The sequence below is a fragment of the Scardinius erythrophthalmus genome (assembly GCF_964197995.2).
Source record: "Scardinius erythrophthalmus genome assembly, chromosome: 24".
NCBI classification, from domain to species: domain Eukaryota; kingdom Metazoa; phylum Chordata; class Actinopteri; order Cypriniformes; family Leuciscidae; genus Scardinius; species Scardinius erythrophthalmus.
This window is the reverse complement of record NC_138244.1, coordinates 6,411,099-6,435,950: the sequence shown is the minus strand read 5'-3', so window position 1 is coordinate 6,435,950 and position 24,852 is coordinate 6,411,099. Positions and strand designations below refer to the sequence as shown.

Here is a 24,852-nt window from a genome sequence, read left to right as displayed (position 1 = left end):
AGTAGGACTTGTAGTTTCGCCGGCGATCGCAGGTGAGCGAGGAAGTTCCCACCGTCATTTCCAGACTTTTAGCAGGTGTCATGACTAAAAAGTCAGTCGTGTGAATATTAGTTTCACTTGTAAGTTTAATCATGAGAAAGTGGTTTAATGTGAAATAAATCGGAAGAGACTCCTGTTGTCATGGCTCTGTCGGAGTTGTATACAAAGGTATGAGGAACAAATCACTTTTCAGAAGTGTTTAGCAAGTTTATTAACATGATATTTTAGTCTAGCATGTGTGCATTTGAGAAGATAATGAACTTGTCAAATACTTTATTTTCGAAATTACTGAGTCACACTTAAAAAGTTAGTTATAGTTGTGACATATGGTCATTAGTTGTGTTATTGTTGAAAGCGCACTGCAAGCACAATAAAAAACAAGGCATACAAAATCTCTTCCAAAGCACAATCTTATGAAATCGCAATGTAATGCGAGTTTTCTGTTGTAGTTTAACAGGGTGTGGATCCCTGACTCCGAACATGTTTGGAAATCTGCGGAGATTCTGACAAATTTCAAGCCTGGAGACACTGAGCTGGAACTACAGCTGGAGGATGGGACGGTAAGACAAAACCTCTATTAAAGCTTTAAATCTGGAAACTGAGCAGCTGTTTGTAGAATTATTTTCATAATTTAATAAATGAGCATTTTCACACATAATAGTTTGCACTTTAAAGGTTCTTAATGGGTTATTTGCAGCACCTTCAATGTTCAAGAACCTTCTTATCGGGATTTTTATTTAACTTTTTTGCCTCTGGTTTTTGAGTTTTCCATATGGTTTTATGGATTTTAGTTCACCCATTTACTCACCCTCAAGCCATCCTAGGTGTATATGACTTTCTTCTTTCAGCCAAACACAATCTGAGTTATATTAAATAATATCCTGGTTGTTCTTCCAAGCTTTATAATGGTACCTGAGGGTAAAAATTCTCATTGACGGTCATAATGAAAGTCATTATAAATTTAACCGTTTAATCACCCTATTAGAAACTTTGACTTTAATAGTACCTGACCTGAGTTGTGAATCTCTCTCAGGAGTTGCTGTATCCTCTGGAAGGGGGTGAGAAGTTGCCACCCCTCCGTAATCCGGATATCCTGGTGGGAGAGAATGACCTCACGGCCCTCAGCTACCTTCACGAGCCGGCCGTGCTACACAACCTCAAAGTCCGATTTGTCGAGTCCAAAATCATCTATACATACTGTGGTAGGTTGCCTATAGAATGGCTTTCTTGATGTGAACCCCTTTTTTAATGTGAGAACATCACCATGATTTTTACCATCTCAGGAATTATCCTGGTGGCAGTCAATCCATATAAACAGCTTCCCATCTATGGAGATGCAGTCATCCATGCATACTCTGGTCAAAACATGGGCGACCTGGACCCTCATATGTTTGCTGTGGCTGAAGAGGCCTACAAACAAATGGCCAGGTGAAGCGCCATGTCTTAAACTATCCCTTTAAACCGTGGTTGATTCAGGAAGACTTTGTGTTTTGGATTGACACAAACATATGCTGGATAACCAACTGTGCAGGTTTTACAGGCTGAGCTCAAAATGAGATCTTTTATCTTCAAACTGCAGGAATAACAAGAATCAGTCCATCATTGTGAGCGGTGAGTCCGGGGCTGGAAAGACCGTATCAGCTCGGTACGCTATGAGATACTTTGCTGTGGTCAGCAAATCTGGTAGCAAAACTCGGGTGGAGGATAAAGTTTTGGCATCCAACCCGATCACTGAGGTAAAACTGTGTTTTTAACCAAACCAACACTTTTCTACCAGCAGGATCAGATCACAAAATAATCTGATGTGTTTGCAGGCCATTGGAAATGCAAAAACAACCAGAAATGACAACAGCAGTCGATTCGGGAAGTACACTGAGATCAGCTTCGACAAAAGATACCGGATCATCGGTGCCAACATGAGGACGTACCTTCTGGAAAAGTCAAGGGTTGTGTTTCAGGTTAAAGGAGCTTTTTCACTTTTTGTTGACTTTTTAGCAACAGATTAACTAAATGATAAAGGCGCAAAACTCATAATGTCTCATTTGTTCCCCCTGCAGTCAGAGAATGAGAGAAATTATCACATCTTCTACCAAATGTGTGCTTGTGCAAATCAACCGGAGTTCAAAGGCTTGAGACTCTGTGAGTGTTTCTGTACTTGTCATATGATTTTATTACTAAGCACAGAAATAGGAATAGCTACAAAAGATGAAATTATGTCGAGTCCAGGAAGCGACAAAGACTTTAATCATAACTGCACTACTTGTAATTGTACTATTTTTGCGGTTTGTATACTGTATACTTTACATACATTTTCTGAAAATATATATACTTATATAATATATATATACTTATATACTATACTTATATACTTATATAACTCTTGACTTTACATTGTAATTCAATATCTGATTTTACTGCCAAAAAGTAAGACCTTTTTTGAACAAAGATAGATAGATAGATAGATAGATAGATAGATAGATAGATAGATAGATAGATAGATAGATAGATAGATAGATAGATAGATAGATAGATAGATAGATAGATAGATAATACTTAAAATACTTAAAAATGTACAAGAATGTATCATGATTGTAGACTGGTTAAATTGACATTAAAGGGATAGTTCACCTAAAAATGAAAATTCGGTCACAATTTATTTATCCTCAAGTTGTTCCAAAAATCATATGTCTAGAATGTATAATCTGTCATCAAACAGTTGATGGGCTCATTGACTTCCAAAAAAAAAAAAAAAAATGCTATGGAAGTCAATGGTTGGTCACAGAGGTTCTTCAAAATATCTTATTTTGTGTTCAACAGAAGAAAGAAATGTATACAGGTTTGGAACTTGAGGGTGAGTAAATGATGGCAGAATTTTCATTTTTGGGTGAACTATCCCTTTACTCTTTAAAATATATAGAGAACAGCTTTCAGTTCATATAAGCAAAATCAGATTAATAATGTAGAGTGGAAATTCTGTCTGTGATGCTGGCATGTTCTTCATCTGTTGATTAGTGGGTGCAGAGAAGTTTAATTACACTCGTTTGGGTGGTGAGACAGAGATCGAGGGTGTGGACGACCGTGCTGATATGGCAGAAACAGTCAGAACCTTCAATCTACTGGGTAACAGACTGATATTTACAAAAACATCAAACATTTGATTCATTTTAGCAATTTATTAAGAACGTGGTTGTCAAATCCTGGTCTTCCTCTGGCTGCCTTGTTTCTCTTCAGGTCTTAAGGACAGTTTTCAGGCTGATGTGTTTAAGGTGCTCGCTGCCATTCTGCATTTAGGAAACGTAGTCATCAAGGCGAACAGCCCTGAAAAATCATCCATCGGTGTAAGATATTTTTTTCTGTGTGGTTTTAGACTATTTTTTCAATTGATAATTGCCATTTTGTAATACTTTCTGCTTTCTCTCCAGTCCAGAGACCCTCACTTGGCCATATTCTGTGACCTGATGAGCGTCAACATGGACAATGTGAGCCGCTGGCTGTGTCACAGACGGATAGTCTTGTCAGCGGAGACGGTGGTGAAACCGCAGCCCAAGGAACGTGCCGTCAACGCCCGCGATGCCCTGGCCAAACACATCTACGCCCATCTTTTCGACTGGGTCATCCACAAGATCAACCAGGCGCTAATGGTTCCTGGAAAACAACATTCATTTATTGGGGTGTTGGATATTTATGGGTACGTTGAATTCACGATACCAGCTGCTCTTTCTCTCATCTCTCTGTCAGCGAGTGACACAAACCCGCCTTCTTTCACTCACTCGTTTTATTTGCTACGGATGAATATTGTTGGTGTTACAGGGCTTGAATTTCAGCGTGGGATTGCGCGTACTGCATATCATTTTACTCCTTGAATTTTACTCATGATTTTGTGTTCACACCCAAAGTGAGGCGCATAACGCCACCTCTCAGCACTAAATTGAGTTCTTTTTTGCTGTTTATTGCACTTAAACAGTCAAATACACACAAAATAATGTCAAAATGCCGATCTTGGCGAGTGTTTACGTAAACACAGTCAGTTAATGTATGTTTTAAGCGAACGTAACATTTGAGAACGCAAGTGTAAACAGTATAATGGATCTGTGCGTCAGTTGTTAAAGTGACAGCAGCCTAATATACCTGCTGCATTTATGAGATAATATTAAATCTCTTTATGGCAGTTTTCCCCCATGGTATCTATGTCAAAAATGCTGAGTGGCTAACTACTGGCTACAGTGACTGGTGAGCAAAAAATCAAGTCCTGTAGAATTTCTATGATTTTACAAAAGAGGAACAGAAGTATGGAGAGATTCCGACGTTGGTCAGAAAAGAGAAAGATGTTAAATTCATGATATGATGTCACTCACATAGCATTAGCTCTGTAATTTAAATTTGGCATGAAACATTGTGACGTATATCTGAGTAAAACGGTTTCTTGAACAAGAAAATATTGTAGGGCGGGGCTTGATTTTGTTCATGGGGAATTGATTGGATGGTTGTGGTTTGCTATTGGTGGATCTCATGTGAGTGACATGTTGCCCCGCCCTCATGACAGTAAACGCATCATCATAGAAGAGATGTCGCTGCAAGAGGGAGGGGAAGTTATTTTGATTAAAGATTATGAGGCCAAAAAATAATGATATGCACAGATAAATCATTTATAATGAATACTGCAATATTCCACAAATCAAGAATAGTCCATTTTGATTTCATGGTGACTTTAATGTCTAGGCAATATAACACAAAGTACAGTGTTATAAATGCACATAAAATAAAAAATAAAATAAATAATAATAAAATACTTTGTTAATAACTGTGGAAATCTGTGTCATCACAGTCTGAAAACTAAGGGTCCATTAGTGTAGCTTTTTTCTAATGTTGTTCTGTCTTTCGGCCTCTAGATTTGAGACCTTTGAAGTTAACAGTTTCGAGCAGTTCTGCATCAACTACGCCAACGAGAAGCTGCAGCAGCAGTTCAACCTGGTGCGTACCTTTTTATTTTCTATTGCAAGAAATCAATTTGATTTGAAGTGGAACTATTGATAAAAACACATCTCTGATCATCTGTCCCATCAGCACGTGTTTAAACTGGAGCAGGAGGAGTACATGAAAGAGGGCATTCCGTGGACGCTGATCGATTTCTACGACAATCAGCCCGTTATTGATCTCATCGAGTCTAAGATGGGCATCCTGGACCTTTTGGATGAGGAGTGTCTGGTGAGAATAACACGGATGTGAAAGTTTTACTGTCCTAACCAGTGTAAATCGCAGCATCCTACAAGAAAGTGGCCATTTATAATTCTTATGACTTGCTGTGGAGCTCCGCCCACACTGAAATCTCATTGGTTGCAATCAGCTGAATATTAAGCATCTGATATGTTCTGATTGGCTGTTATTTTTTACAGTATCAAGGACAGAAAAATGACCTGGTTAGGACACAAATTGTCATATACGTATGATTTCATAATGAAATTCCAATTCCAAACTTGATTGGATCCAAAGTTTCCACTTGTTCTCTATTTAATGTCATTGATTTCTTGGAGAAGCATGTAAAATATATATATAAATTTTTTTTTTCACTAACTGAATGATCTCCTACAGTTCCCACAGGGCACTGATAAAAACTGGCTGCAAAAGCTGTACAATTTTCTAGGTTCAAAGCCACTGTTTGAGAAACCTCGAATGTCTAATGACTCTTTTATGATCCAGCATTTTGCTGATAAGGTGAGAGACTATTTCTTCTGTGTATTGTCTTAAAAAATACAGTGAAAATTATGCATAAAGAACTGAAACTGTTTTCCTTAGGTAGAATATCAGTGTAAAGGTTTTTTGGAGAAGAACAGAGACACGCTTTATGAAGAGCTAGTCGACATCCTGCGCACTAGTCAGGTATCAACCTTAAGGTTTTCCTTTATGATCTTTGAATCTGTGTCTGTGAGTTTAATGTCATTATAATGTTGTTTTTCTAATTTCTATGCTGTTAGTTTGCTCTTTTGGCAGACTTTTTTAAAGAGGAGGAACCAAATTCTGGCCACAAAATGATCAAAGTTAAACCTGCACAACCCAGAGTTAAAGCTTCAAACAAGCAGCTGAGAACCACTGTAGGAGACAAGGTACAAAATCACAGACAATACTATTCTAGTGGTAATAATAATGACTGATTGACCGATTCACTTGTTTCCAAAGATTTAAATCTATTGAAAAAGATATATATATATTGTTTTTACAAGTTACATTATTACACCAGTAGGTGGCGACAAGTGACTGTCTTTATGACTTTTATGTGAGTATAAAAGTCATAAAGACATTCACTTGTCGCCACCTACTGGTGTAATAATGTAACTTGCTAAAGAGCCCTGTGCTCAGCCATGTTTGTTTACACTGAAATACAGCATGTGAAAGCAGCAAAGATCTTTCCCAAAAACCAGACTATCTGCTGTGTTTAGATCCAATCTATAAACTTTTATCCTATTGATTATTTGAATGCTTGTAACACACAAATATTGATATTGAGTGGTTTAAAAAGACTTTGTGAAGCTCTTTCATGCATATGACAACAGCTCATTCTGGATCAGTGGTAGCACGAACACGGTGTGATCATAAACTCGATCAATTCATTGAGACAAAAAACAATGGCGTTCTCTACAGGATATGTATCATCTTTAACATCTTTATCTGCTGTCTGATCACAGTTTCGAAGTTCCTTGTCCCTGTTAATGGAGACGCTGAACGCTACTACACCTCATTATGTGCGCTGTATTAAACCCAATGAGGAGAAACTGCCATTTGAGTAAGTGACAAGCCGGAATTATTTTATTTGGGACTTTCTGTTGGTTGTATACAGTAAATTAAACTGTGTGTGTGTGTGTGCGTTTGCTCAGGTACGACTCAAAGCGTGTGGTGCAGCAGCTGAGGGCCTGTGGTGTGCTGGAGACCATCCGCATCAGTGCCCAGAGTTACCCATCCAGGTGACCAGCATTAACTCAAGCTCAGGCCAGTTCACACCGCGCCGACAGACTCTTTGTCGAGTTTTGTCGGATCAGATCGGTTACTCCTGTGAGAAGTGATGTGCTGTAATCTGGTGACTGTCGGCGTTGGGCTGCGTCTGTCGGTTCAGTGTGAATTGGCAGAACTTACATGTGAAGTTCTCAGAAATCTTCTACCATCTCACAAGTTTTAGTTCAGCCTAAACTCTCAAAGCACCATCAAAACATCTCTATGTGGCCTTTTTAACTTCATATTGAACACTTCTGTGAAGACTCTGTGATATTCATACTGTATGTGTATGTTATCACGTGACTGAATGGCACAAAACAGAAATATTTAGGAAGGCATATCAATCATAGTGATATATATTTAGGACAGAATATCAATGTTTTCATTTTCATAATTAAGTAAAACTATAAAAGTATAAAAAATTTATTGAAATAAAGCTAAAATAAAAATGAAATAAAATGTTTCCATGGCAACTAACTGAAATGAAATAGTTTTAGGTTGAAGTACTAAAATGACTAAAACTCAGCTGAAATAAAAAAAAAAAAAAAATATATATATATATATATATATATACATACATACATACATACATATATATATATATATATATATATATATATATATATATATATATATATATATATATATATATATATATATATATATATATACAGTGCAATGCATAAGTGAATACACCCATGCTAAAGTTGACTAAAAAGAGGAATAAAAAATCATATTTTGGAAATTGAACTTAATGCCTTAATTTAAAAAATTTGGAAAAATCCAACCTTTAAGCTTGGTTTTATTTCAGTTAGCCTAATAGCTGGTTTGATTTGCATTGAGAGATGATCTTATGGAAAGTACCCCATGCCAATCTCTAGGTATGGTGAAGGCTATGTGATGATGTGGGGCTATTTTAATTCCAAAGGCCAAGGGAACTTTATCAGGATGCATAGTATCCTAAAAAAAAAAAAAAAAAAAAATACTTAAAAATAAAAATCTGCCGGCCTCTATGGGAATTTAACATAGGGGTGTACTCACTTATGCACCCTGTATTTTAAGGAAGAACATTTATTTATTTACGATACATTATTCATTCACAAAGAAAATTGGTGTCCTTAAAGGTTGGATTTTTCCAAATTTTTTAAATTAAGGCATTAAGTTTAATTTCCAAAATATGATTTTTTATTTCTCTTTTTAGTCAACTTTAGCATGGGTGTATTCACTTATGCATTGCACTGTATATACAATTTGTATTCGTTTTTTAATATTTATATCTAAATATACCGGTAAATATTAAAAACTAATAAAAATGACATGAGCACATAACAAAACGACTAAATTAAATCTAAATAGAAAATCTAACTAAAACTTGAACTAAAATTAAAATGAAAACAATAATAAAAACTAGTTAAAAACAATAATAAATACTATAATATTTATTTGCTTGTTTATCTTTTTTTTTTAATCCTATAATTTGAAAAACAGTTACTGTAATGTGAAAGAAATATTCCTCTTAATATTAAAAAAAATATAATTTCTTGTTTGATTGTTTTTTCTAATGATATTTGTGTGAAATGTGACCTGGACATGTTTTTGTGAGAGTTATGCATATTTTAACAAAATGTAAAAAGTGAAAAATCCAACATTTAGATTAGCAATGTTTGTCTGGTCTCTCTCTTTTCTGTAAAGTCTCATCCTCTCTGTCTATCCTTACAGGTGGACGTATATCGAGTTTTACAGCCGTTACAGTATCTTGATGAGCCAGTCAGAGCTGAAGCTGGGAGAGAAGAAGCAGACGTGCAGGACGGTTCTGCAGAAACTCATTCCTGTAAGAGAACCGCACTGTGGTACGTCTGAGAGCTCGTGATCTTCAACCATGTTGTGAAAAGTGTCATCTTTGGTGCATTACAGGATTCCAACCAGTACAAGTTTGGTCGGACGAAGATCTTCTTCCGGGCGGGACAGGTGGCGTACCTGGAGAAGCTGCGTTTGGATCATCTGCGTGCGGCTTGCGTGACCATTCAGAAGCACGTGAGGGGCTGGAGGCAGAGACGCAGGTTCCTGCACATGAGACAAGCTGCCATCACTATACAACAGTACGTGCGTGGAAAGAAACCGATCAGGTGAGTGTTTCCAGAGCACTGGCGATCCAATAACGGTTTTCTATCTGAATATATTTTCAAATGTAATTAATTCCTGTGATGCAAAGCTGAATTTACTGAATTTAGTCTTCAGTGTCGCACGATCCTTCAGAAATCATTCTAATATGCTGATTTGCTGCTCAAGGATCATTTCAGATTATTATCAATGTTGGAAACAGTTGTGCTGCTTCATATTTTTGTGGAAAATATATTATTTTTTTAGGATTCTTTGATGAATAGAATTTTTTTTAACTCTTCAAAATTCTTTGATGAATTTTGTTCAAAAGAACAGCATTTATTTGAAATAGAAATCTTTTGAAACATTATAAATGTCTTTACTGTCTGTAAGTATTCATTTATAGGTATTAACAACATCTTACTGGCCCCCTACTGCTGATTGGCCTATTCTCTCCTCCCCCATCATGAATGGACACGCCCCCTACTGCTAATTGGCTCACTCTCCTCCCTCATAATGAGTGTACACGCCCCCTACTGCTGATTGGCCTACTCTCTCCTCCCCCATCATGAGTGGACAAGCCCCCTACTGCTGATTGGCTCACTCTCCTCCCTCATAAGGAGTGTACACGCCCCCTACTGCTGATTGGCTCACTCTCCTCCCTCATAATGAGTGGACACGCCCCCCACTGCTGATTGGCTCATTCTCCTCCCTCATAATGAGTGGACACACCCCCTACTGCTAATTGGCTCTCTATCTATCCTCCCCCATCAAGAGTGGACACACCCCCTTCTGCTGATTGGCTACAAGTGTGTGGTGGTGCTCAGACCAAACCACTTTCAACAGCATTTCTCAGAAATCGCTTCCTGCACCTTTAAACTGTTATTCACTTGTTCACACTTGTTTTCAGTTCAAAAGGCGCTTATAGACGTGTCAAGCTAATGTGATATATAGCTGATGTGAGGCAACTGACATTGATCTGTTATAGACAACTAAAAAATAGCACAGAACTTTCCATAATATATGCTACTTTTTCTATCTCAGACGCACGGTGACAGCTCTGGCGCTGAAGCAGGGCTGGGCCGCTGTGGTAATTCAGAGACACTGCCGTGGGTATCTGGTGCGGAAGATTTACCAGCTCGTCCTGAGGGCTGCCGTCATCATACAGGCCTACACCAGAGGATGGATGGCCCGCAAACGCTACAGAAAGGCAAAGCAGCCAGTCTCATCGTTTGTCATTTTGCTGAAGTGTTTTTGACCATGCAGGTCACGCGTTTGATCATGTCTCCTTCTTATAGATGGTGGCGGAGCACAAGGCTCTGGTTCTGCAGAAGTACGCTCGAGCCTGGCTGGTGCGCCGGCGATTTCAAACGATGCGACGGCTGGTCATCAACGTTCAGCTTTCCTACAGAGTCCAGCAGCTGCGCAAGAAAGTGGAAGAGCAGGTACGATCAGACAACCTAGAAAACGTTATTGATCAAGGATGCTTGTTCATATCTCAGATTTCAGTTAAGTATGAACTTTGTCTCAGATGTTTCTCATAAACGGCTCAGTAGTTAACATTACGTTAAGTATATAGAGCTATGAAATAAATGTGGAGAGCAGCTCAGATCTCTTGTTGAGAAGTGTTCATATTGAGATCTCCCACTTTGGGATCTTAGCAAATCTGAGCAAAGTTTTATACACTGTTGAGATCTTTTCTGAAACTCTAGAAGAGACATGGGAGATCACTGGGCTCTTTTTTCTGGAGACTTAAACCAAAGTTTCTATTTGATCTCTAATCTTATTGCTATTTGTGTCACAGTCTCAGCAGTTATCCTCATCTTTACTCTTCCCAGCCTAAAACGTAACAATTTGGAAGAAATAATTGAGATATTAAAGATATTTTTTGTTCATAATGGAATGTTTAAAGCATGTGACTTGCTTCAAAGTAACTTCAAGAACATTTGGTAAAGCTTGACACTGCCAGTGTCACAGGTCTGATTTACAGGGAAAGTGCATACTAATATATGATAAAATTGAATATAAATATTAGGTCAATTAAAACTTAAAAAACTTGATAAATGTTTAGAAATTAGAAATGTTCCCTAAGCAACTAACTGAAATAAATAAATAATTCAAAGTTGAAGTATTAAATTTACTAAAATGAAAATGACTAATACTATTTAATTCTATTTAATAAATGAAATAGAATTTAAATAGAAGAAATATGAATATTTAAAAAACTATAATGAAAATGACAAAAGGACATAAAATCACTAAAGCCTAAATTAAAATTAAACAGAAATTAAAAATATAAAAAGAAAATTCAAAATATTAATAATATTTATAGTTTATAAATTAGATAAATTATATTAAATGAAAAATAAAATTTGCTAAAATTACGAATATTTATATTTTATAAAATAAAAAAATTAAATTAAATTATGCATTAAATTTGCAAAAATGAAAATTATTAAAAATGAAATCGATTAAAGCTAAATAGAAATATTGAAAAAAACTATAATGAAAATGACATATGCACATAAAATTACTAAAACTTAATTTAGTAAGGCATCTAACTGAAATAAATCATTTCAAATTGAAGTATTAAATTTACTCAAATTAAAATGATATACTGAAATAAATTAAAGCTAAATAGAAATATAAAAAAAACTAATGAATATGACAAAAGTACATAACAGAATTACTAAAACTAAAATGAAAAATAAAAATATAAACATAAAAACCAAAATACAAATTAAAATAAAGTGTCCGGACCCTTTAAATATGTCATTTTCTGCAGTGTCTCTGAAATACAAGCCCTTTCTCTCTCTTCCTCTAGAATAAAGAGAACCGTGGCCTCATGGAGAGACTCGCCAGTTTGTCTAATGCACGAGCTCACGGACTAGAAAAGATTCAGGCTCTGGAGGCGGAGCTTGGAAAGCTAACCAATGAGATGGCAGCTTTAGAGGAGAGGGCGAGAACAAACTCAGAAGAGACCAATCAGGTAACAGACACACTGATTTGTACAATATCTCTGTAGCATTGAATATAATTATGAGGGTGTTCACTTTGTTCTCTTCTCTCAGGCAATCGTTCTGCTTCAGAATGATAAAGAGAAACTGGTTCAGGTGAATAAAGCTTTGGAGCAGAAACTGAAAGACACGACACTGCAGATGCAAGGTAAAGAGTGAGCTGTTTTTAAAACCGTGATAATGAAGAGTATGTGAGTGTAACTAACGAAACATTCATTTTCCAGATCAATTTGAGGATGTAAAGAGAAAGCTGATGGAAGATCTGGAAAGAGAGGAGAGGTTTAGAAAGTAAGAGCGCTTTTTTAACGGGATAGTTCCCCCAAAAATCATTTACTCGCTCTTGTCTCACGTTTCAGTTCATTTCCTCAGCGAAACTCAAAGTTGCTCAAAAAAACACCATAGAAATGGTCCAAAAGTGGGCGTCTGAAGCTTCATGATAACTTTGTGAGGAACAGACCCAACTTTGAGTTGTTGGCTATCAATCAGACCTTTGTCTAAACGCGTTTGTCCAAATCCGTCCTCTGATCTGTCAGGGTGGCGGAGCACAACAGTGAACTCCAGAAGGAAGACTCGGATAAAGAGATCGTAGCACTGAAAGAGGAAAGCCGTAGACTGAGAGAGGAGCGAATCAGACTCCAGACGCAAGTGGAGGACGACATGAAGGCCAACGCAGAACTGCAAGAACAACTGCTGCAGCTCACCAAACACGTCAAGGTGAATCACAACTCTTCCTTTCTCTTTTTCTTACATTTTTTAAAGAACAGGTCAAATGGCTGTTTTATTACAGTGCTTCCCAAGGCATTTACAGCAAACCGAAGCCTAATATTGACTATTGCGGATGAAACCTGCAAAAATAAAACATAAGTGAATAATCAAATGTGTGTGGAAATATACAAATAACCGATTCAATGCCCAGCAATGCTAAAATAATACAATATAAATTAAATGGTTGGGGAAATTTTAATGTAAATGTTGCGAAAAATGTTAAAGGAAATGCAAAATTGAAAGCTTTAACTATGTATTTTAATTGTTTTTTAATTCCAATAATTATCTTCGATTTTTAATCTCTAATGTTTTTTTTTGTTCTTCATAGTTTTTTATTATTTAATTATTGTATATCTCCTTATGTTTTTTGATATTGAATATTATTGAATATTTTATATTTTATTATTTACAAATATTATACAGTATACAATATTTACATTTGATTATTTATATAATTGCATGTTTATTTGTATCTTTACTTATTTATCATTTTTTCAGATTTTGTCCTCTATAGCCTGAAACTTGAACTTCTCTAAAACTTTCTTCTTTTCCTGATTTTGAAGCTCTAGTTTTCCTTTCTGCAAAGGCAAATCTAGTGTTAACCAAGGATGATAACTATAAAGTTTTTTTCCAGCAGATAAATTATAAAAAAAATATTGACAGCCAATCAGAATCCACCTGACTTTACATTGATAATATAGTTATAATTATTGTTATAGTTGTCTTTATAGTTAATGTTCTTGGTGTGAACAGTCCTTTATACATTGGTTATTAATATGGACCTTAATGTATAGGGTTTTTCTCTGTCAGTCACACACACAATGACTCTGCTTTTTGTGACATTTGAAGGTCATACCAGATTTACGGAAAGAAATCAACAGCCTGCAGATGCAACGAGCTGAAGCTGAAAAAACCAAGAGAGCTCAAAGTCTTCAAGCCAGAGGTATAAAACATTCTATAAAACAATGAACAATACATGTAAAACTATAAAACGCTGAGCTGTCTTCATCCATTGTTATGCCCTCAGCTAAGATGAGTTTAATCATGAGGCAGCTGCTCGGTAACACCGCAGAGGAAGATCTCATCCAGAGGTGTGTCAGAGTATTGGGATCGTCAGCGCTGATTGTTATCTGGATTAGCTTGATTCAGATTGTCTCTTTTTCTCCAGGCTGAATAAAGAAGCCTCAGATAATGAAGACGGAGCTGATCTTCTCACTGCTTTTGACGGCGTGGAGAAAGCTGCAAAGTATGACCTCTAAAGGTTTTCAGTTTAATCCATAAGTGTTTGTTTTCTCATCAAAACAATTTATAGTTTTTACAACTTTTTCATTTATTTATATATATTATAAAATCTGAAATTTTCTTCTAGAATGATCATTTTTATAAAGCTTGTATATTTAAGTTCAGTAATTTCACTTAAATGATAATTAATAGGTTATTTTCATTGCCATTTAAGTGGAATTACTGAACTTAAATATACGAGCTTTATAAAAATGATCATTCTAGAAGAAAATTTCAGATGGCACTTAGAGGCTTTTGCATCTGAACTCTTCATATATATATATATATTATACATCAGATTAGCAAATTGACTGTCCTTCTTTCTCAGGGTGATGGAAACTCAGCTGCGGGAGCAGAAAGAGTCTTATGAGAGTCAACTGGAAGCTCTGGTCTTCAAAAATGAACATTTAAACAGAGAGAACGAGCAGCATAAAGCTCTCTTTCAGGAGAAAAGTAGCGTCAACCAAAGCATCGGGCAGGAAGTGGCCCGCCTCGCTGCTGAGAACATGGTAGAGTGTATTTATGTAGCTTCTCTGTATGTTTAGAGTCATAGTTTAACCCTTAAAAATAACTATTGTTCTTAAATGTTTAATAACTTTAATAACCGCTAATCTTATCTGTATGTTTTAAAAAGTCTTGTAAAGAGGAGATTCTCGGCTTTTCTGTGGGATTGCGTTTGTCTCAGTTGGACATTCAGAGGCCCCGTAGTGAACGTGATTGCGTCATCAAGTTTTGATCAGCATTGATTCGTCAAAGAAACCCAAACAGGAACGATTGTTGATGCTTAGTCCCACCCCACTCCCCAGATTGGTTGAAACTATCATCTACTCAACCAATAAACACAGTCACCTGGTGATGATGGTGAGTTCCTGTGTGCAGGTGATTCCAGAACTGAAGCAGCAGGTGTCAGAACTGAACCGCCACAAACACGAGCTTGAGACCCAGTTACAAGATCAGAGCGCTGAGATGAGCGGTGAGCCTAACACATGTTAAATAGACTAGGTTTTATGCATGCGAAAAAATATTTTGGGACAGATCTGGACAGCAGGATATGATGTTACACATTTTTTAAGTGCATTTCATGTAGTGTAATATAGCTGTTTGTGAATGTAAAAGTTCTGCAAAGTTTCGAAGATCAAAGTGCAGATAAATAGAGTTATTGTGTCCTAAAAGAAAGAACCGATTCTGAACTTCCTGAAACGAGTCGTCAGTGATACCAGTCTTACTTCCTGCACAAACCTACGTAGGTTTGTAACAAATTTGCATAATGCCTGCAAACAACGTCTACTTTGACCTGCCCTCAAACACTGTAGTAGAGTAGACCAATCACAACAGACTGGGCCATCTGACCAATCAGAGCAGAGTAGACCAATCACAACAGACTGGGCCATCTGACCAATCAGAGCAGAGTAGACCAATCACAACAGACTGAGCCATCTGACCAATCAGAGCAGAGTAGACCAATCACAACAGACTGAGCCATCTGACCAATCAGAGCAGAGTAGACCAATCACAACAGACTGAGCCATCTGACCAATCAGAGCGGAGTAGACCAATCACAACAGACTGGGCCATCTGACCAATCAGAGCAGAGTAGACCAGTCAGAACAGACTGAGCTATCTGACCAATCAGAGCAGAGTAGACCAATCACAACAGACTGAGCCATCTGACCAATCAGAGCAGAGTAGACCAATCACAACAGACCGAGCCATCTGACCAATCAGAGCAGAGTAGACCAATCACAACAGACTGGGCCATCTGACCAATCAGAGCAGAGTAGACCAATCACAACAGACTGGGCCATCTGACCAATCAGAGCAGAGTAGACCAGTCACAACAGACTGAGCTATCTGACCAATCAGAGCAGAGTAGACCAATCACAACAGACTGAGCTATCTGACCAATCAGAGCAGAGTAGACCAATCACAACAGACTGAGCTATCTGACCAATCAGAGCAGAGTAGACCAATCACAACAGACTGAGCTATCTGACCAATCAGAGCAGAGTAGACCAATCACAACAGACTGTGCCATCTGACCAATCAAAGCAGAGTAGACCAATCACAAAAGACTGGGCCATCTGACCAATCAGAGCAGAGTAGACCAATCACAACAGACTGTGCCATCTGACCAATCAGAACAGAGTAGACCAATCACAACAGACTGTGCCATCTGACCAATCAGAGCAGAGTAGACCAATCACAACAGACTGAGCTATCTGACCAATCAGAGCAGAGTAGACCAATCACAACAGACTGAGCCATCTGACCAATCAGAGCAGAGTAGACCAATCACAACAGACTGTGCCATCTGACCAATCAAAGCAGAGTAGACCAATCACAAAAGACTGGGCCATCTGACCAATCAGAGCAGAGTAGACCAATCACAACAGACTGGGCCATCTGACCAATCAGAGCAGAGTAGACCAATCACAACAGACTGGGCTATCTGTTTATTCAGTTGTGGTAAGCCTAAATATACCGGTATAAATGTTTTATCTGTTGGCACTTTACAACTTAAATTTAATGTTGCAGCAAAAATAAAGGAATTATCAAAAGAGATTCAGCACTCTGTTGAAGAGGAGCAGTCACAGCGCAGGTGAGGCGTTTATTACCCTCAGACTATATTTACACTACAGACTGTGGCACAGGCTGAAGGAGCAGGTGTTGTGCTTCTGTTCGTAGGCACCTGGAGGAGAAGCTTACAGAGAGCGAGAGAAGAAGAGAAGAGATGGAGGGACAGATGGCTGACCTCCAGGAGGAGAACCAGCAGCTACAGAAAGCTCAGCTCTCAGAGAGCGAGGCCAAGAACAAACTCAGACAGGAGACGTCACGCCTCACAGCTGAGAATATGGTGTGTGTGAAAGGTCATGCTCATGATTGCATTTGTGCTTACATGCAGTCATTAAGATTTTTTTTTTTTTTTACCAAAGCATACATGATGCATAATAAATAAAGGCAACACTCAAAGCAAAAAGAATACAATAATACAATATACAACATAAATACACGGTTTTATATATATATATAATTTATGCATTAATATGTGGATTTATTTATTTATTTATCTGTTTATTTATTTTGAATTTAGACTGTTAGTGGCACCAAAATCTGTGTCTTCCCGAAGAACATTTAGGTTTTTTGTTCTTAATCTTAATCTAATGTGTTAAGATGATGTTCTTCTTGTTTCAGGACTTCGAGGAGCAGTCAGACATGAAGGACAGATTGATAAAACGACTTCAAGACCAAATCAAAGCACTTCAAACACATGCGACGGGTAAAACTCTCTTCATTTACCTGATTTCTCATTTATTCAATCCGGTCTCATCCTCTAGTCTACATGTTTCACATTCTCATCAGCCAATCAGAAAGCAGTACCAGCCGTGCCCAAAGAGTACCTGGGCATGTTGGAGTACAAGAAGGAGGATGAAAGCAGGCTGATCCGGGCGCTCATACTCGGTAAATCGATATTGTGAAGCCTGTGTAAGTTCAAATCATAACTCATAACTTAATCAGTGGTTTGTAATCTGCAGATCTGAAACCTCGCGGTGTGGGTGTGCAGATGATCCCTGGTCTGGCTGCACATCTCCTCTTCATGTGTGTGAGACACTCCGATTACCTCAACGATGGAAACAAGCTCAAGTCCCTCATGCACGGCATCATTACAGCCATAAAAGAGGTCATCACGGTAAGGGGCTTTTTTTCTTTTTTACTTTAGGGTGAAGAATGAACTACTTCTAACACACGCTGCATTATGTCTTAACTAATGCAATTCAAACAAAACTTGAACTCTTGACTCAATCGCTTGAGTTTCCTTAATGATGATGATTATGATTTCAGGGCCACCAGGAGAATTTTGAAGTTCTGTCCTTCTGGCTCTCCAACACATATCACTTCCTCAACTGTCTCAAACAGTACAGCGGGGACGAGGTAAAGTTATTTTCTGTGTCTTTCTCCATCACTATTAAAGATAAACCCAATAAAATGTACATTCAATAGATACATTTAACTCTTCAATAGAGTACTGAGATATTTAATGTCTGTTTTACTGCATTTATTGTATTGTATTATGTCTGTAGTTTCTGTATTTTACTTCCATTTCTTGTTTTGTAGTGAGAAAAGCACTTTATAAATACAGTCAGGGCTTGACATTAACACCCACCAACTCTCCAAATGTGTGTGTATTTCAGCAGTGGTGTGTAACGCAGTCACTCCTACTAGAAACTTTGACGGATTGAATTGCATATATAATATATACGTTTTTTAATTGTAGTCTTTTAAAAATGCATCTGAAATAGTAAACTAGGTGCAAAGTAGACAAATATAGATTTTTCGATACATATCGATACTGAAATATCTGAAATGCTTCAAATACTCATTTTCCACAGAACAGATGCAGGATACGAGCTGCTCTCTCTCTCTCTCTCTCTCTCTCTCTCTCTCTCTCTCTCTCTCTCTCTCTCTCTCTCTCTCTCTCTTTCTCTCTCCTCACTCACTCGTTTCATTTGCTCCGGATGAATATTGCTGCTGTTACAGGGCTTGGATTTCGACGTGGAATTGCGTGTATTGCAAATAATTTGACTCATTCCCGCAGATTTTGTGCTCTCACACCTAAAGTGCGGCACATAAAGCTTAGCACAAAATGTAGTTTTTTTTTCGCTGCTTATTGCGCTGAAACAATCAAATGCACAAAAAATAATGTCAAAAATGCTCGTCTTGGCGAGTATGCATGTAAACAGTCAGTTACTGTATTGATGTATACTGTATGTTTTAAGTGAACTTAAACAGTTGTGAAAGAAAATGCTTGTGTAATAATAAATAATGTTATAATAATGCAGTATAATGGATCTGTGCGTCAGGTCTTAAAGTGACAGCAGTCTAATAAACCTGCTGCCAAATAATAAGAGAATATTAAAAGATCTAAATTGCAGTTTTTCCCCATGGTATCAATGTCAAAATTGTGGCTAGTGAAAATGCTGAGTGGCTAGTAACTTTGGAAAACCACTAGCCACAGTGGTTGGTGAGAAAAAAAAGTTCATGTCAAGCCCTAAATACAGTGTATTATTATTAATACATCAACACATAATTTCTAAGGGTCTAAGATATCTTATTTATATAATGCCTGAAACCAACCCTTGATTTCCCTTCATCAACAGGAGTTCATGAAGCACAACACGCCTCGTCAGAACAAGAACTGCCTGAAGAACTTCGACCTGTCAGAGCACCGGCAGATTCTCAGCGACCTCGCCATCAACATCTACCATCAGTTCATCAGCGTGATGGAGGACGCGCTCTTTCCCATGATCAGTATGGAAGTTACATTAGCGTTTACATAATGCAGATTTCTTTGGTCCATCTTGTAAAACAATCCCCTCTCTCTGTTCAGTCCCCGGGATGCTGGAGCACGAAAGCCTCCAGGGAATCTCCAGCATGAAGCCCACCGGTGTCCGCAAGCGCTCGAATAGCGTGTACGAGGACGGCGGGGACCTCAGCGGGGCCGAGGCGTTCAGCGTGAGCTCGATCCTGCAGCAGCTCGGCTCGTTCCACACCAGCATGGCTCAGCAGGGCATGGAGGCGCAGCTGCAGGGCCAGGTCATAAGACAGCTCTTCTACCTCATCGGATCCACCTCGGTGAACAGCATTCTGCTCCGCAAGGACCTGTGCTCCTGCCGGAAGGGCATGCAGATCAGGTGTGTGTGTGTGTGTGTGCGCTACTTTTATTCAGCGAGGATGCATTAAATTGATCAAAGTGACACTAAAGACATTTAGAATGTTCTAAATAAAAAATAAATAAATACTGCTTTTTTTAACTTTCTATTCATCAAAGAATCCTGGAAAAATGTATCATGGTTTCCACAAACATGAAGCAGCACAACTGTTTTTTAACATTGATAATCATCAGAAAATGTTTCTTGAGCATCAAATCATCATATTAGAATGATTTCTGAAGGACGGAAGTAATGATGCTGACAATCAGGGTTATTATAGTTAACTAAAACAATAAAAAACATAAAATGTTTAAAAATAAATGTTCAAAAAATAATAAAATAAAATAATAATACAAAAATAAAATAATGTGAACTGAAATTAAATATTTATTTTTTATATATTTTAAATTAAATTAAATAATAACATTTATTTTCAAGGTAAAATGTCTCATTTTAATGTAGTTTAACTTGATGTACTAAAATAACTAAAACTAAAATAAAACTGTATAATAAAAAACCTTAAACATGTCAAAAACACAATAGAATTACGAAAACTTGAAATAAAATGAAAATGGAGTATTATACATAAAAAACATTAGAAATATTAATAAATTTTAAATTGCAATAATATTTCATAATATTAGTGTTTTTACTGTATTTTGATCAAATTAATAAAGCGTTGGTGTTTTATTTCAAAAAGTAAAAAAAAAAATCTTACCAACCCCCAATATTTGAACACTAGTGAATACTGTATATTGCATATATTAAACTGCACATGACTTCAATATGTTGCATGATATTATTATATTTTAATTAGTTTCCAATATGTTGCATGTTTAGATTTTAATTAGAGTTTGCATTAAAATTTCTTAACTTTGCAGAATGACTCACTGTTCTGCCAAGTTAAAGCGACACTGATGGGATTTTCTCCCATCTAGCGGTGAAATTGTTTATGACTACCAACTGAATATTACTTTCTAGCCCCTCCCAATCCGAGGGCGTTTTAACTCCTACGGTGGCCGTATTATTTCAAATCTGCCGGCAGTCGCGAGTAATCTCCCCCTCGCATTCGTCACGGTGCCACTGAGTGTCAAAACGCGAAAGGCGAAGCTTGAATTTCCAGGTATGTCCCTCTTTGGCTAATGTATTTTCAAGATGGAGGCGCAACATGGCCGCCGCCATTCGTATGTTTTCTAAATGGCAGATTCTACGCTTACGAGAATACTTGATTAGTTGGTAGAAGTAATTACACATTAATGAGCACATATCATTTTGAAAGAACAAAGTGTTTTTTGCTAAGAATCAACTTAAAACATTACACAGTGTAGCTTTAAGAAATTTTAATGCAAACTCTAATTAAAATCTAAATATGCAAGAGACTAAGACAACAGATTTCAGTGGATGTCATGTCCTGTATGTCCTGACTTTATTAATCTCACAGGAAATGAAGTTGAGATCTACTGCACTATAATAGTATGGGTTGGATGGTAGTTTGCCTTTCTGAACGTCCTCAGAAATGGAGTTTAATGGAGCATCTTTCTTTTACAGGTGTAACATCAGTTACCTGGAGGAGTGGCTGCGGGAGAAGGGTCTGCAGGGCAGCTGTGCCATGGAAACGCTGGGGCCGCTGTCTCAGGTCGCCTGGCTTCTTCAGGTCAGCAAGACCACCGATGAAGACGCAGCCGAGATCAAGCAGAGATGCTCCGAGCTCTCGTCCGTGCAGGTGCCGCTTCTCATAAGCCGTTTGGCCACTAATTCATTTTAGAAGAACTTAAATTGTGCCAACAGGCCCGTAGAATGTTAATTCTGTGTCTTTGTTTATAAAAACCTTCAGAATCTGGTTGTTTTGTGGTTTTGTAGATTGTGAAAATCCTGAACTCCTACACACCCATTGATGATTTCGAAAAGCGAGTGGCTCCGTCCTTTGTCCGCAAAGTGCAGGTAAGATTTTTTTCTTTTTTCTTTAAAGGGGTATATTACCGTTTCAAAGTTTGGGATTGGTATAATTTTTTAAAGGATTAAAAATAGGGTAAAAATTGTGCAATAATATTTCAGTTTTAAGTAACTGTTTTCTATGGAAGCTTGTTTCCGTCACAGAATGAAAAATAAAAAAGGTAATTGCGACTTTTTAATCTCACAATTCGGACTTTTTTTCTCACAATTGCGAGTTTGCATCTCACAAATCTGACTTTTTATCTCAGTATTAAAGTTAAAATATAAAGTCGCAATTGCAGGTTATAAAGTCAGAATTGCGTGATATAAAGTCGCAATTGTGTGTTATTAAGTCAAAATTGTCAAAACTTAGAATTGGACTTTATATCTCACAATTGTGAGTTTATATCTCACAATTGTGAGAAAAGATGTCAGAATTGCGAGATATAAACTCGCAATTATATGTTATAAAGTCAGAATTGCGTGATATAAAGTCGCAATTGCGAGGAAAAAAGTCAGAATTCTGACTTTATAAGATGCAATTGCGACTTTATTTCACGCAATTCTGACTTTATATCTCACAATTCTGAATCAAGTCAGAATTGCGAGATGTAAACTCGCAATTGTGAGATAAAAAGTCGCAATTATCTTTTAAAATGTTTTATTCTGTGGCGGAAACAAGCTTCCATAGTTTTCTATTTGAATATTTGTTAAAATGTTATTTATTTCTGTGATGCAAAGCTGAATTTACTCTCTAATATGCTGATTCGCTGCTCAAGAAACATTTCTAATTGTTATCAATGTTGAAATCAGTTGTGATGCTTCATATTTTTGGGGAAACTATGATACATGCTTTCTTTGATGAATAGAAAGCAGCATTTATTTAAAATATAAATCAATGTAAGTCTTTAGTGTCACTTTTGATCAATTTGATGCATCTTTGCTGAATAAAAGTATTAATTTCTTTGAACAGTAGTATAAAGGTAAATGATCACAAATCAATAGAGTGCATCAGTCAGGTTCAGGAAGTAAAAATACAAGGAAATTGATTTTGAAAGATAACTTTAGAGACAGCTTTTCTGTGAGCTACGAGGTTGTTAATGTTTATTTCAGTCTATTTTTAAAATGATCATATTTAACAGCAGAATTACTAGTGAAAAAACTACATTACGCATGATGCTGTGCAGAAATTCCACCAATCAGTGATTAGAAAAAAGTAGCACGCGCCTAAATTGCTCTTTAGCTCCACCCACTCACATTAATCACTGCGAATGTGATCGAGTATATGTATATATAAACATATTTTGCAATAAACTTAAAATATATTGTCTTTATATAGATAATCAACATTTGTACATAAGAAGTTTAATATTTCTCCATTGTTTTAAATTAGAAAATGTTGTTTGCAATGCTTCATGGGATTGTAGTTTTTTCCCTCACTAAAACGGTTAAGTACACAGTCTTTGTCATTTTGTCTGCTTTTCAAATACTTTTTAGCTTCAAATCAAAGTTTGTAATGTTGTGATTCACCTCGTAGTTGATTGGCTTGGTTCATGGCTGATAACATTTTGATAAAGACTTTTTTTTAAAATCCCTATGGGAAAAAAAATACTTCCGGAACCAGCGCTGCTGAAAAAGGGGCGGAGCTAATGCACTCTATCGTAGTATTGAGCATCAAGCATCACCTAGACTTCTGATTGGCCTTTGTTTTTGTCTCCATGGCAACAGGCATTGCTGCAGGAGCGCGAGGGCTCGTCTCAGCTCATGATGGATTCACAGTATCGTTTCCAGGTCACCTTTCCCTTTTGCTCCTCGCCACAAGCACTGGAACTCCTGCAGGTGCCCAGCAGCCTCCGTCTGGGCTTCGCCACTCGTATTTGACCTTTAACCTCTGACCTTAGTGATATCAGAACCAGGGGCCAGTTGCATAAAATGTTCAGACATCTACATTTTCTTCTGTAAGACTAGTCATAACTTTAATTAAATAGTCAATTACATAAAAATGTAGATTGGTATAATTTGAACCTGAAAAGTAAGACTAATTACCCTTTGTCAAACTGCTAGTTGGTCAGACTAGTTCTTAAGACAGCATTACTTATGATCTGGATGTGTCTATGCTGACCTGAATGCATTATGAAATAACTGCAAACTTTTGTATATTTTAGATTTATTTATAAATATTTTAATCACATTTTCTTTAAATAGTATATTTTAGAATAGCTTTTTACAAGATCAACCATCAACAAACACTGTAACATAGATTTAATAACCCAAACCGACCTCAAATGTTCAGCTCCATTTTGTAAATCCTAAATAATTACTGTCACAAATTGCTCTTCCGTTGAATTTTTTATACACAAGAAATAAATCAATAAACACAACTGCCAAATGAGTCCTTCTTTCTTCTCTCTTCACCATCCTCCATAGCTCTCACAATGTGCCGTGGAAATGCAATATTTATGATGGTTAACTCTCTGAGGACTAGAGAAGGAAACCCCAAGAACTTATCTAGCAATTAGTAAACCTCACAGGGTGCATTTCACTCATATATATATATATATATATAAGTGTGAGTGTGTGTGTGTGCGTGTCTGTGTATATCTATATATACATAAACATACACACACACACACACACACACACATATATAAACAAACTTTTTATGTTAGATGCAATTAATCGATTTGATAGCACTAATATATGTATGTATATATATATTACAAAACATTAAGACTATTTTTATGATATGCAGTTTTCCCCCATTTTTCCTTGCTGTAGTTTTAATTTTCAATGACATTTGCATATTTTCCATACTCTAATAAGGAAATGAAAATCATCAGGACACTTTTTTTAAATCAATGCATTAAAAACAGTACAACATATACTACCACCAGGAATGCCTTTTTTTAATATATGTATTAGTGTTGTTTAATTGTCATAAAAAAATTCACATAACAGTATGGCACAACACATAGGATTCACTATTTTTAAACAAAAATGTTAAGAATATAATAAAATATTTAAAT

The 24,852-nt window shown here is 36.9% G+C and overlaps 1 protein-coding gene across 1 annotated transcript; it reads left to right on the top strand.

Moving 5' to 3' along the window:
* Window positions 1-180: 180 nt before the first annotated feature.
* myo5c (myosin VC) lies at window positions 181-24,212 on the top strand (the record flags this gene model as incomplete). The annotated part of the gene is made up of 41 exons (XM_081355359.1): window positions 181-207; window positions 489-599; window positions 1,073-1,241; window positions 1,323-1,467; window positions 1,619-1,775; window positions 1,854-1,997; window positions 2,097-2,178; window positions 3,052-3,159; window positions 3,271-3,377; window positions 3,462-3,727; window positions 4,929-5,010; window positions 5,104-5,244; window positions 5,629-5,751; window positions 5,833-5,916; window positions 6,012-6,140; window positions 6,720-6,817; window positions 6,909-6,995; window positions 8,743-8,854; window positions 8,938-9,149; window positions 10,168-10,333; window positions 10,422-10,568; window positions 11,948-12,112; window positions 12,195-12,288; window positions 12,365-12,428; window positions 12,674-12,854; window positions 13,755-13,848; window positions 13,933-13,996; window positions 14,074-14,151; window positions 14,515-14,695; window positions 15,066-15,159; window positions 16,722-16,785; window positions 16,872-17,040; window positions 17,379-17,463; window positions 17,547-17,645; window positions 17,720-17,874; window positions 18,027-18,116; window positions 19,343-19,493; window positions 19,573-19,876; window positions 21,443-21,617; window positions 21,755-21,835; window positions 23,555-24,212. The coding sequence occupies 41 exons, from the start codon at window positions 181-183 to the stop codon at window positions 23,705-23,707; spliced, it is 5,238 nt and encodes a 1,745-aa protein (XP_081211485.1). The 3' UTR covers window positions 23,708-24,212.
* Between the last annotated feature and the right edge of the window lie 640 nt (window positions 24,213-24,852).